Raw genomic sequence first — 13,387 nt, 5'->3', positions numbered from 1 at the left:
ATGTGAACAGATGGAGGTTGATAGGAAGTGGTTCTTTTTGAGTCAGAGGTTTGGAGGGAGACAGAGTAGGGGCAAAAACCCTAGAGGATTCACACACACCTTCTGATTCAACCACCCCCTTCTGATCTGGCTTAAGGAAGAGTTGTTGACAGTTCTGCCAGTGCCTTCCATGTCAGGTACTTAGGGGATGACAAAGCCAAGGATGAGCATGTGCCCAGAGTGATGGGATGGTATTTGGGCTCACCACTCAAAGGAAACCAGCACATCCATCCCAACTGCCCCCACTTGGGATGAAGTTCTGTGCCTCTGGGAGGATCTGGCACCAGCCCTTGCCCCATAGCTCTCCCTGCATCACTAACAGAGTTGGCAGCAGGACCTGAAAGCTCCAATTCCCAGCTCTGTATCTCCATCCAAAAGGCCATATGTGGCAGGCTTGGCTGAGGAGCTAATGTAGTAGAAGTGGATTCCAAGGATTTGTGGAGTGCTGAGCTTACTTGGAAAAAAAAATAGGAAGGCTTTATTTTAAGAAATGCAACTTTAGATCTCTTTCAGGAAATGACTTCTCACTGCCCATTTTGGCTTTCTGATGGATCATCAGATGTATCTCGTGGTTGCATTTCAGCTCCACTTCTTTAGCAAGGAGAAAGAAAATGAGGAAAGGCTGGCCAGGGCTGCCACAGGAAATCCGCCTGCCCCGGATAGCTTTCAGCTGCCTTCATGAAACAGCAGTTTCTAAAACCATGTCTTCCTTTCCCAGTTCTCACTGAACCCAGAAATTCCCGAGTAAGTGAGAAACTGGAGTGCTGAGGGGAGTTTTTGTAAATGGCAGTGCTGCAATGTAGGGGATGCTGGCAATAATGTCCAGCTGGTGATGGGACTTGTGGTACCCATGGCTGGATTAGCAGCTCGAGCCTGCATTTATTCCTTCGCATTTGGTTTCATTACTCTGCATCTCCAGTGCTAGTTTTGATGATTGGTGAGCCCAGTGCTGGGATTGAAATCTTGGTTAAACCCATATGCTTCAGGATATTATAATATATATGAATATATATTATATTCAGGATATATGTCCATTGCAATGGGAAGATGCACAGATCCATGGTGTCTGGTGTAAATAACATTCGGAAAAGCACTATTTATTTCTTACTAACCTCTTAGTATTTGTTTTGCTGCTTCAGTGTTGCGTTGTGGAAAAATGAGTGTGGGCAAGCTCTCTCATGGTGTGAGTGGAGGCAGTCGGAGGAATTTCAGGTTACACAGAAACCTTGGACCCTTGACATTTGTATGTCCTTGTTTATGTAGTGGCCTCCTTAGCACAAGGAGGTTGTTATGCTCAGTGGGCTCCAGGGCTTGGGGATGCTGCTGCCAACCTGCCCACCCTTGTTTTCCCTGCTGGACTGGCATGACCCAGGGGGTGGATCCTAAACCCATCCCTGCTGTTAAAATTTCTGGAGCTCTCTCCAGGTCCCTGTGGGTGCTGACCATCTGGCAGTGCCATGGGCCTGAGCTGTGCTGTGGGCAGGCTGCCTGGCCTGGCCTTGCCTGGCCTCTTGATGTGCAGCACTGGCTGCTTTGAGCCATGGAAAGAAATTACTAGGAAAGCTGATGATTTATTTGCCTAAGCAGGCACTGTGTCATACCCTACTCCTTTCCCAAATGAAAAGCCCTAAGTTTTCTAAGTGTTCCAAGCCTTTTCTGCTGCCCGTCTTCCTCCCAGTCAAAATGTGCTGTTCACAGAGCCTCTCCCCCAGCCATGGAGCACTTTTGCTGAGAGATTGGCTGGTCTGGTACAAACTGATGTTCAAGCAGTGCCCTGTGTCAGAGGGTTTGACTTCTCTCATTAAGCAGATGTTTTTGGTCCATGGTTGTGCACCCTTTCAGCTCTGGGGCTCTCTGGGTGATGGGCACAGCAGCCAGGGCTTGTTAAAGGGATGACACTGGAGAATGGAAATTGCTTGCCATAACTTATTTATCTTCGTTGTTTTTCCTGTGGGTTTTTTTCTATTTCAGACTAGTTGTTCAAATAACCAAAAATGACAAAAGCACAACCTTTTGGAGATCCTGACCCACTTTGGATGTGAGCACAGAGGCACAAAAATAAGTGGCTTGATTTAATGGGAACAAAATACGGTATGATCTTTCTCCTCTTGAGTGCTCAGAAACCACTGAACTGGCTTAAAAATCATGACTTGTTTTTCTTGTATGTTAGACACATCAGTTTAAAGTTCTAGAAGATGGGGAAAAAAGGAGTGTTGGAGGAGGCTTGTTTTCAAACCTTTTCTACCCCTCTATAAAAGCTAAGGTCATATTTTTGTATTTCAAAAAAAAGCTAGTATTTTTTACATGACTTTGTCATCCTCAGAAGTAGGAGGCTTTAGGAAAACCACCTTTTATGAAAAGCCCTAGTGACAGAGCTGTTAGTGCACTGAGTTTCAGACCTCTTAGTGCAGTTGCTAAAAGGTGCACAGTTATCAGGGAGGGCAGAGGGGTTGTCCTGCTGAGCAGGGTCTCAGCCTTGCTGTCAGGCAGCCTGGGATGAAATCAGGGTCAGAGGCTGGAAGCTGCTGCCAGAAGCTGCTATCCTGATTTGGGAATGACCCTGCCTGGGAACAACAAGAACAGCACTGGTGTGGGGGTGCCAAGCTGGGTTTGTGCAGTGCCAGGCTGAGGGCAGGGAGGATTTGGCCTGTGGCTGCCGTCCTGGGGGAGCAGCTGGGGGAGAGGCAGGGGCAGCTGGGGTGAAAATGAGGATGGTTGGATGTCCTGGCACAAGCTGCCTGAGTGACAGTGAGATGTGCAGCCCAGCCAGGGCACAGTAGTGGGGTGGGTGTGTGTTTTGGGATGGGGAGAGGTGGAAGCACCAGCTGGGCTGTGAGCCTTGGCCCACTCTGGTGGTGTCCCTGGGAGCAGTGCACCCCATGGCTCCTGCCTGGATGGATCCCAGACTAGTCAAGCTCAGTCTGGGGACTGGCCTCCCCCACAAAAGCATTGCTTTCCTCTGCACACCCTCCCAGCAGGTTTCTGCAGCCTCCTGACATGTGTTTTGTGTTAGCCCCCCACCGGAGGTCAGGAGCTGGCTGGAAAATATGTTATCAAATTCAGAGCGAGCATTTCATTTCCTAGTTAGATCTGGATCTTTTAAACTTCTAAGCTTGTCTCATTTCAAAGATGAGAACAGAAGAAAACATCTCTTATTATGTTTGGAGAACATAATTAATGTATTTTGGCTTCACAAACCAGCTTTAACAGAGAATGTGCAAACTCAAAGGGTTGAAGGGGGTTAAAGTCCAGGATGATGTCCTGCACCATGAGACTGCTGCTGGTGCAGAGGTGTCTTGAAGCACATTCTCCTTGAGGACGCATTGTCATGGAAATGAAACTGGGAAGTGAAACTGGGTTCATCATGGGCACAGAGGTTAAAGGTTTCCTGCAGGCATGATGGCACAGAGACTGCTTAGCCACATCAGCACTGTGTGTGACCGTGAGAGAGCTGGGACTGGGAACAGGAGCACACTGTGCTGCAAGATGTGAGTTCTGGGTAACACTCTGCAAACCACAGCTCTGGGTCACTGTCACCAAAAATGCCGCTCCCACATTGCCTTGGGACTCCTCTGAATTTGTGTCCCAAGTGAGAGGGTGGAGTGTATTCCCACCTCTGGTGCTCCAGGTGGATGTTGAGAAGTGGGACAACTCTTACTGTGCCCATATGAAAAACAGATATTTTTCATTCACTGAATTTCTTCAGTCTTCAGGCTGTTTGGGAGATAGATGGCACCAGAAGTGTAGCTCACAGTGCTTGCAGGAGTGGCCACTCTTCAAGCTGATGGAAGCAGTGAGGATTGTGACATCTTTGCCATTGAAGGTCAAGATGGAAATTACTGCTTTTGGCACATTGACCATGATGAGCTTCAGCCAGTGACTTCTTGCACATTAAGCCAGTGTGACCAAGGCAGGAAACACATGTCAACGTGTTTTGACATTTTAAGCTCACACCCCACACTTAGTCACCGTCATACAGAATGGCTTTTTCTTCATCCCGTCAATAAACAAAAACCACATCCTTTAAGATGCTGTTTCTTAAGTTTTCCAGTCACAATGGTTTAATAGGATGCATTATTTGCAAATGGCCATTTCCCTTCCCCAGAACAGTAACTTCAGGCTCCACCTCCATTCTGCCAGGGGCTGGAAGAGATGTGCAGTCTTTCTAACCTCCTATGACCTACTTCTGATGCCGTTAAAAACTGAAACATTTTATGGTCCAGAGACAGATTTCCTCTGGAGTCTCATCTTGTGCTACATCCTGTGGTGTCCGAGGAGAACTGAGGGATGATATGAATACTATCAGCTTGCTGCTCTTGGCCCTCACGCTTCAAATTCAAACCTGAGCACATTCACTAATTGCCAGCTACTTTGGATTCTTTGAAATAGTGCCATTTAAGAAAACCATGGTTTATAGCTAAATCTGGACACATGCATTGCCATGGAGGCACCAAACCTGCTGCGTGTGAGAGCCCAATCACCTGAATTAATTGTGAATAAAAGCCAGACACCCATTTGGTTTGCTTGTGAAGTGGTGGTCCTGGGAGTCCCCACTCTTCAGCTGCCCCCAAAGAGCAGCATCTGTGGATTTAGCTGAGCCCATGGGCTCAAACCCAGAGCTTTCTGTCTGGGGAAAGGGCAAGGCTATCATTGTGAAGGCCAGCAGAGCAAGGGATTTTAATCTCCATCAGATGTAGGCACAGAAGGAGGTCACCTCTAGGGATCTTGTAAACATAATCTCCTTTACCCAGTAATGTTAGAATATGCAGGCTGGATCCAAAGCAAATGTTGGGAGAGCAGAAGAGGCTGTAGAAGGACAACTTGTGATGTGCTGGGATATATGAGATGCCTAGGAAAACAGAAGGTGCTCCCATGACTTTTGGCAAGGGATGTAACTCGGCAATCCACAGCCTCTGGTAATCTTGGCACAGTGGGAGAGGCAGGGAGATCAGTGGGTTTGTGTTGATGAAAGGAGCATGTATATAATTTATCCTGTCTGGGGTGCTCGAGGCTCTTTCCAGTGGAAAAGCTGAGCTGTAATTAGGCTACTGATGAGCCTTGTATACAAAGCCTTCAGCTCTATAAACTGTGCCTGCAAAGGCATCCCTTTTCCTAGGGACTGGCCAGGGAAGAATTTGAACATTCTCCAGCAGATGCATGCCTCTCTGAAACCAGCTGCTCGGTGGACAGCCACTCCAATTACTGTCACTGACAGCCTTGGAGCCTGCTGACTTTCTCAGCCCTTCACTAAACCCCATAGCTCCAAAGGGATGTTTCAGTGGAGGAGAGCTCTTACTGAACTGGTCTCTTCATCCATCTCTGCTATGAGCTGCCCTGAGCTACTCCCTGAGGGAGACTCAACTGGTCCCAGCAATCTTCATGCCTCTGGCTGGGATACAAAGGTCTTGTTTGGACATGGGAAATAGTGCTTGTTGATATAATTTTTTTCAAGGTTTTAAGAGAACTTCTTAAGTAAAACTGTTAAGAAGAAAGGGAAGGAAATACTTTATGAGGTTGGCAACCTGTTAGGCTTTTTGCTGCTAAATTCTGGGCTCAAAACCAGTAAGGAAGCACTACACCATTCCCATCTTAATATCTCTTGATGTAGACAGAGAAATAAGAGATTGTTTCATACAAAAGTAGGAAGGGGGAGGTGCCCATTTGTCTTGAGCAACTATAAGCTGTAAGAGCAGTGAGTACATATTTTTTGCTGCTAAATGTAGATATTAACTTGATATTTAGATGTTTCCCATCAGCATCTTTTTGTTGCCCTGCCAAGTAAGGTCTCCCTGGCAGCTCTTCCTTGCTGGGCTGCCGGTCCCTCCCAACCACAGCACCCATTGGTGGTCCGGAATTCTGCTGACTCCTCTCCCCTGCTCTCACCTTCAGGTCACGGGGAGTGTCACTGCGGGGAGTGCAAGTGCCACGCCGGGTACATCGGGGACAACTGCAACTGCTCCACGGAGATGGACAGCTGTGTGTCCAGTGACGGGCAGATGTGCAGCGGCCGGGGCGCCTGCGTCTGCGGGAAGTGTCACTGCACCGAGCCAGGCGCCTTCGGGGAGACCTGTGAGAAGTGTCCCACCTGCCCAGGTGTCTGTAGCACTAAAAGGTACTCACAGGCAGTTCAGGGGGGATTTCTCGCTGGTGGGAAGGTCAGCTCTTTGGTTCCTGGGAGACTTTTCAGCTAAGGGGTTATTCCTGCTTTGTTAAATGTATGATCACCCCCAGGCAAGCCTACTGCTGCTAGGAGCCCATGTTAAGCAACCTGACAGTATCCTAGGTAGAGCAGCAACAAGTCCTGTTTCCCTAGTGCTCATGGAGATTCATGTCCCTGTTCATTTCCAGAGCTGTATCACTCTGCGGGAAAGGCTGGCAACCCCAGTTTTGCTGCACGCTGAGTTGCAGATGTCGGGGTGCAGAGAGCTGTGAGCTACAAAGGAGGGGGGGACTGGAATCCAAGTCGCTGCCCCTGCCTTACAGCAATGAAGGTGCCCTAGGCATCAGCCTCAGACTAGCACAGAGCAGCAGGACTGACTACCATGATCTCAGGCAGGATGGATTTGGCAGTAGCTGACGTGCAGCTCCTGACATCCAAAGGGCAAACAGATCCCAAACCTGCCAGCTGCCTGCCACCTTCATTGAAGCCTAGAATAAATCCATCCCTGCAATGGAGATGCTTGGCCCTGAAGCTGCTCCCTTCTTGTGGTGCAGATGTGCAGCTTCCAGACCAGCACCCAGGGAGTCTCCTTCTAAGGCCTGAATCCCTGTGTTCTTGCGGTTTTTGACGTGTGCTTAATCTTCCCCTCTGTGTGTATTCCTGCAGGGATTGTATTGAATGCAAGCTGTTTAACTCAGGAAGACTGGCTGATAACCAAACCTGCCAAAAGCACTGCAAGGATGAGATCATCACCACTGTGGATGTTCTTGGTAAGTTGGTAAACACCAAGGACTGCAGGTGGTGAGAGCTGGTGGCTGTGGCATTGAAGTCTTCTTAACCAGACTAAGACATGTCTGTAAAGAAAGCTTCAGGGAACACCTGGTATTTAGAAATGTATGTGTGTAGGTAGTATATGTGTGGTGTATGTGACACTCTCTCTGGGCTATAATCCATACTGAAGTAAAAAAACTTTTTGATTTTAAATAATATCTAACTACTACTGCCAGTGCAGGGAGCAAAGAGAGTGGGATGAGGTCACATGAGACAGATGAGTCGTGAGAGAGTGCAAAAGGGCAAACCCAAAAAAATGCATTTTGTTTTTGGACAAACCCAAAAAAGGGCATTTTCTAATCTTCTGAGGTTTCATCTTAGAAGAAGTGAGCTTGTAAGAGAAAGCAAAGCTGCTTTGAAAACGAGTTCTGCTTTGGTGGAACTGACTGCTACAGGTCCCCCTGGCAATCTCCTGCCCTTGGTGTCCTCCTCTAGAGGCCACCCCACATGTGCATCTCTCAGCAGATGACTTTCTCCCTGCTCCTCTCAAGATATGTTCTTGGAGTCCCTTGTTGCTATTTAGGGGGGTAGAGGGGATCCAGACTTGTGACAGATGTAATCACAATCCTGACCTTGCCTTAGCAATATATCTTGGAGGGAGGGATGTAGATCAAGCAGGATAAGCTGTCTGCATCTGGCATTTCCTCATCTTCCTTAGTTTATAGAGGTGGGAGTCCCACACCTTGCTCAGCCTTTCACTCACTTCCTCCTAAGCTGTCTGCAGGTGATGTTTTTCCCATTGACTCCTCTCACATCCAGTGTCCAGCTTTTAAATTATGACCAGTGGAGTTTCCTACCCTTCCCTTTGCGACACTTGCTCTCATTCTCTCCATTCACCCTGCAGTTTAGCAGGGAGCGCACCTGTACCAACACACTGCAAGAGGTTTGGAAATTCAAAACATGCAAGGCTTCTTTCTAATGCCTGTCTGGCCAGCAAATATTGGGAATCAAAGCTCATCCCTCCTGCTTGGTTAATGTACTATGCCAAAGGCAGCTTTTGTTTTGTCTGCTCCCTGGAAGGTGAGGCTGGACTGTAGTTTGTCAGCTCCCTGCATGGTTTTCAGAGAAAAAACAGCCAGATTTCTGCTTTAGGACATATTTGGGAATTACACTTATGCTTCTGTTGAACTATTGCAGTCAGATTGCACATAATGCTGAGATCTTGGGAGCTCAAGGCACTTTGTAGTTTGGTGATCTGGGCTGCTAGAGAAAGAGCTAAAGCAAAATATTCCTAAAGAAAGTATTTGTGGACTATGAATTTCTTCACAGGCAGCCTTGGCCAAATCCCGTTTTTCAAGTGCTTTTGTATAATTTAGCACATATTACAGGTCCCTGCTGAAGGCAGAATGCTGATATTTGTCAGAGAACACATAGGTCTGTACTGTCCTGGCAGAGGAGGATGGGATCTTCTTAAATATCAAATTGCAATGAACACAGCCTTGAACATCCCAGCTGCCTTCTGACTCTGGACATGATGCAGTCAGGGCTTCAAAGCTTTGTAGAGCAGAGGACTGATGAGCCAGAATTCTGCCTCATGGGAAGCTTGTATGACTTGCTTTGGACTCTGCAGGATCTCCTTTGGTTCTGCAGTATTACCTTTGCATTACTGACAGTTCCCAGAGAGGAACTTCCAATGCCAGAGGAGCATGACAGGTCCTGCTCCAAGCTGAACCTGGCAGCAGCACACATCAGTGGACCTAAAAACTCAGTGGAGCCCTCACACCTCTCTCTGTTGACATGTGATCTCTGAAATCTAGTGAAAATCAACAGAAATCATTACTATTGAGACTTTAATCACTGTATTTTTCACCAAAATAATGGTGCAAGGATGAGAGTGAAAGCAGCTAGACCTACAGGAAATTCAGATCTGCTGCTCAACTCAAAAGGGAGTTAGTCAAGAAACATGGAAGTATTATCTGTATTAATCTAATTAGTACTTTTCTTTGTAATAATCAGCACTTTTCCAGCCCATGCTTTGCTACCACTGTGTAGATAGAGCAGGCTTTCCAGTCCCAGGGTAGGAACAGCTGAGGTTTGTCCACACCAGCAACGCATCAGGGCTCATCACAGGGGCAGCTGCATCTGAGCTCAGCTGTTGATACAGGGGCAATTAATCTTTTAGCTGGATGCAGGTCAAAGGCATTGAAAGGAAAAACAAACAGACAGGAGAGAGCTAAGGGGCTGCCATAGCAGTGGCTATTAATGCGATCATTTTTTAGCATGACAGGCATGGATACAAGAGCTGTGGAAAGCTATTTCCAGGTGCCTAAGACAAGATCATGCATATCTTTGCCAGCCAACAGCACTGGGTCCCCAAATTCCTCTCCCACAAAACTCTCAGCCCTTGCAGGCTTGCAGAGCTGTGCTCCTGTCACAGCCAGAGGTGCTTCCCAAACTCCCTCCAGTCACTGTCCCTGCACTGGGGACATCCAGTGAGCTGTGACTGTGCAGGACAGTAGCTCTTAATCACCCCTTACACTAGATCTGCAAACCTTAGGTGATGGCTTTGCTCAGTCTTAAATTGGTTCTGTGAAGCAGCCTCCCCCAAGCAGCACCTTACAGTGACCAGGCTATCTGGTGCTGTGGTGTGTCAGACACAAACACACAGCACATGGCCCTGGGAATGAAGTCCTCTCATTTCTTGCAATCAACTCCTCCCTTCCCCCTCCCTCCCTCCTCCCCTTCCCATTCTCCTTTTCTGTCTCACTCTTTAAAAACAAACTTCTCAGCCGTTTCCGGAGCTGAAGCCATTCGGTGCAGCTGGAGCACGAGCTGACCATGGGCTGCTGCTGCTGCTGGCCCTGTCTGAGTTGATGCCCCTTGTTTTCCCTTCACCTTCCACTCTTCAAGAAATTTTAGCAAATAAGGAAGAAAACAGCATTTATTGCCAAAGCAGACTTGCATGAAGGAAGAATGTGTGAGAGGTTGAGTCTGTTTGCTATGTGATGTTTGCCAAGTGCCACATTTTCTCAAGCAGTAAATCTGGACACTGCTCAGTTACAATTTGTATGAGTTGTGATCAAACTGTGCTGCTTTCCAGGGTTACTCCTCATTCTTCTGCTCCCAGACATTCCTGGAAAGCTCTGCTTATCTTGCAGGGAAGAGCTGTGCTAATTCCTAATATTAAACCTGCCAACTAAGTCAACCAAGTGCTGTATTGCTGCTTTAGACACCTATTAGACAGGGTGACTAGTTCAGAATCAGGGAACCCATACCATTGCAACCTGTTAGAAGGGAATTGTGTTAAAAATAATAGGTGTTGGAAGCATTTATTTGAAAAAGTAGGGTACAAAAATTCTGCAGTCTGGAGGATTTTTTAAAATGTATCTAAAAAACTTATAAAAAAATCCTGTGATTCTTGATCTGGTTCCAGAAACAGATGACCCCAACGCGATCCTGTGCGCCTACCCAGTGAACAACTGCGTCATGAAGTTCACCTACTTGGAGCTTCCCAGTGGGAAATCCAACCTCACCGTCCTCAAGGAGCCAGGTTGGTCCTCCCTTGGGTTTCTTTTTTGACAGCACTGGCTGCCTCAGGAGAGGTGGTGGGCTGCTGGGGAGCCTGGTGGGTTGCAGAAAGGCTGGCTGCGTGTGTGAGCAGATAAACTGGGGTGATTTAAATGGAAGTGTTTTATGGTGATGAAGCCCAGCTCCAAATGCTCCCAACTTTGTAAAAAAGAACTGTGAGAGTAAATCTTGCACCTGAGCCATCAGCATTGCCAGCAAGTGGCTGAAGAACTTTAGGAGGCTGAATTAAATGGAGCCTATTTAAGTAGCAAAAAGCATGCTCGATTTGGAGATAAAACCCCTGGGAGCAAAAACATCAGAAGGGGATACGTGGTGCAGCTGCTGGTTAAGTCAGAATGTTGGGAAAGCTCTGTACCACCTAAGGATTTCCACACTGCCAAAGAGCTCTGTCCAGGCAGTGCAAGGGCTGGGTGTCCCTATTCCTCTCCTCAGGCTGTGCAGACAGCTGTGCTTCCCAGCATTATTAATCACATGCAATGCAGTTGCTCAAAGAAGACCCCTTGTGGTGTTGCAGGACAAGCTGGCAAGCATCTGGCAGTAACTTCTTGTGATCTGCTCTGGTCCTCTAAAGTACAGGCCAATATGGAAAAGACTAAGATTCCTCATGTTCTATTTCATTTGTGCTGCAGCTTGCACTTCATTGAAAGACCAGTTGATTAGCTGACAGTTAATGTCCTTATTTAAAGTCCTTTGTGATCACCTATCTCTGTGTGGGAGAAGCTGAGCTGGCTTTTGCCAGAGGCACCTTAATGCTCTGTCCCCCAATGGTCACCTGGCATTAAAACCCTGCGTCACTGTTGGACAGTGGCACTGCAGCCCTACTATGTGACATCCCAGCTCTGCTGACATCCATGAGAGGTGTCCCTTTGACCTGCCTCTAGCCAGGAATTTATTTAATTAAAAAAAAAGAAAAAATCAGTCTGATTTCAGAGGGGACTGTTGCTTTTTTTAATTTAGCCACTGCTGCTAGCACTGCCTGAGGTCACTCACTCAGTGGCTGCAGTCCAAGTTATTACATCCCGGTATCCTGATCTGGGCTAATTAGCTTTTCTCCCTCCCTGCCAGCCTGCAGCTCAGCCCCCAGCGCTGTGACCATCGTGCTGGCAGTGATTGGCAGTGTGGTGCTGATTGGCATCATCCTGCTGGCGCTCTGGAAGCTGCTTGTCACCATCCACGACAGGCGGGAGTTCGACCGATTCCAGAGCGAGCGCTCCCGTGCCAGATATGAAATGGTGAGCCTGGGGTAGGGGTGCTGCTGGTGTGGGGGGGTCTGTTGGGATGCACTGGCAGCAAGCAGCTCTGCAATGATGGAGGAGTGTGGCAGGCACAAGGGATGCAGGTGTCCGTACCCTGTGGCGCCTTCGGGGTCCAGCATCTTGCACTGCCTTCTCCTAGGCAAGTTATAAATGCTTTGCAAAACTATATCCAGCCTTTGGTTTCGATTTCCAAGCAGAGCTGGAGGCTGAAGGAGGTAGGGGAGACTGTGGTAGCAGCCACATTGGTTAGGTCTGTGAGGGAGCCCTTCTGGGAGGCATTGGGTGGGGGTGCTCAGCATTGGAGGGCAGTGCCTCTGCCTGCAGGCAGGATGGAAGGTGGGTCTGGTGGACCAACTCTGGATAAATAGCACTGCTGTTGGATCTGAATGTTCAATTCACTCAAAGCCAAACACAGTGCTGTCACCAAACACATTGGGATGTTTCTACCATGACACGGACTTTGTTCCTTATCTTTGTTCTTTTTGTCTGTTCCTTTCTCCAAAGGCATCCAATCCTCTCTACAGAAAGCCCATTTCCACACATAACGTAGAGTTCACGTTCAACAAGCTCAACAAGTCATACAACGGTACAGTTGACTGAAGGGGTCTCAGTGCCTGGCACTGCCATGGACAATTGCTTGAATGGCCGGGCTGCTTCCCCACTTGAAGACGGGATTCTCTTCAGGAGCGAGAATCCCCTACGACGGGACTGGTCGATGACCAAAGCCTGTTATTTGCACAGTAAGGAGAAAGGTCTGGTTCATTCTGGAGGCACAGACGTGAGGGCAGGGTGTGCCTGCCTGTGTTGATGGACTCTGAGCCGTGTGCATCTCCATACCCCAGCTTTCCAGATGTATTAAACCTGCCAACTAAGTGAACCAAGTGCCATATTGCAGCTTTAGACATATCCCATTAGAAAAGGTGACTAGGTCAAAAATCAGGGGAACCCACTCCATCACAAGTTGTAAGGGGGGGAATTAGCTTGAAAACAGGGTCTTGGAAACATATGTGTAAGAAATTAGGATAAAAAAGCTCTGCAGTTTTTAGGAATTTTTTTTTATATAAACCCCAAAATAAAACAGTTGTGCATATATGATGCTGTGAGTAGAGTTGATTGTTTCTTTGCTGAGTGCCCTGCCAAAACTGGGGCTTGCTCCTCCTACCAGCAGCAGTGGTGCTGCCTGATGAATTTATTAATAGAACCTTATCAGTCTAAGTGTGGCTATAAAACATAGAATTGCAGCTGTAGGGACTGCCACAGAAGTTGTGTTGATTTAATATACTGGTGTTGACCTGGGGCAGGGAGTGCCTCAGGGAGCTCCTGCTCTGAGCCAATGGTGTTAACACAGATTGGAAACTGGTGGGAGCCCAAGGAAAAGGCAGTTTAGCCTGAGGAAACTAATATAAACACCCATTTCTTACAGTGTGCAAGTAGGTGTCCAGCCCGGGTGGCTACAGGAGGGCAGCTGGGAGCACACAGCAGCTCATCCAGACTTCTGACGTTTTACCAGAGCACTGTTGCTGTGGGGTCCAGTGGAGCCCAGCTGGAAAAGCAGGGGAGCCCGGAGCTTTTG

General features: G+C 47.8%; 1 protein-coding gene across 1 annotated transcript in view; it reads left to right on the top strand.

Annotated features, from left to right (window-relative positions):
- Positions 1-12,906, top strand: part of ITGB5 (integrin subunit beta 5) — a gene marked incomplete at its 5' end in the record, with an annotated part of 58,910 nt that extends 46,004 nt beyond the window's left edge. The window contains 5 exons of the mRNA XM_083865786.1: positions 5,929-6,151; positions 6,866-6,969; positions 10,404-10,520; positions 11,624-11,790; positions 12,319-12,906. Coding sequence (XP_083721912.1) covers positions 5,929-6,151; positions 6,866-6,969; positions 10,404-10,520; positions 11,624-11,790; positions 12,319-12,414 — 707 coding nt within the window. The 3' untranslated portion in view covers positions 12,415-12,906. The remainder of the gene's footprint in view (positions 1-5,928; positions 6,152-6,865; positions 6,970-10,403; positions 10,521-11,623; positions 11,791-12,318) is intronic.
- Between the last annotated feature and the right edge of the window lie 481 nt (positions 12,907-13,387).

The sequence above is a fragment of the Zosterops lateralis genome, assembly GCF_965231275.1.
Source record: "Zosterops lateralis genome assembly, chromosome: 7".
Lineage (NCBI taxonomy): Eukaryota > Metazoa > Chordata > Aves > Passeriformes > Zosteropidae > Zosterops > Zosterops lateralis.
The sequence above is the reverse complement of the archived record's forward strand: the minus strand, read 5'-3'. Positions and strand labels throughout refer to the sequence as shown.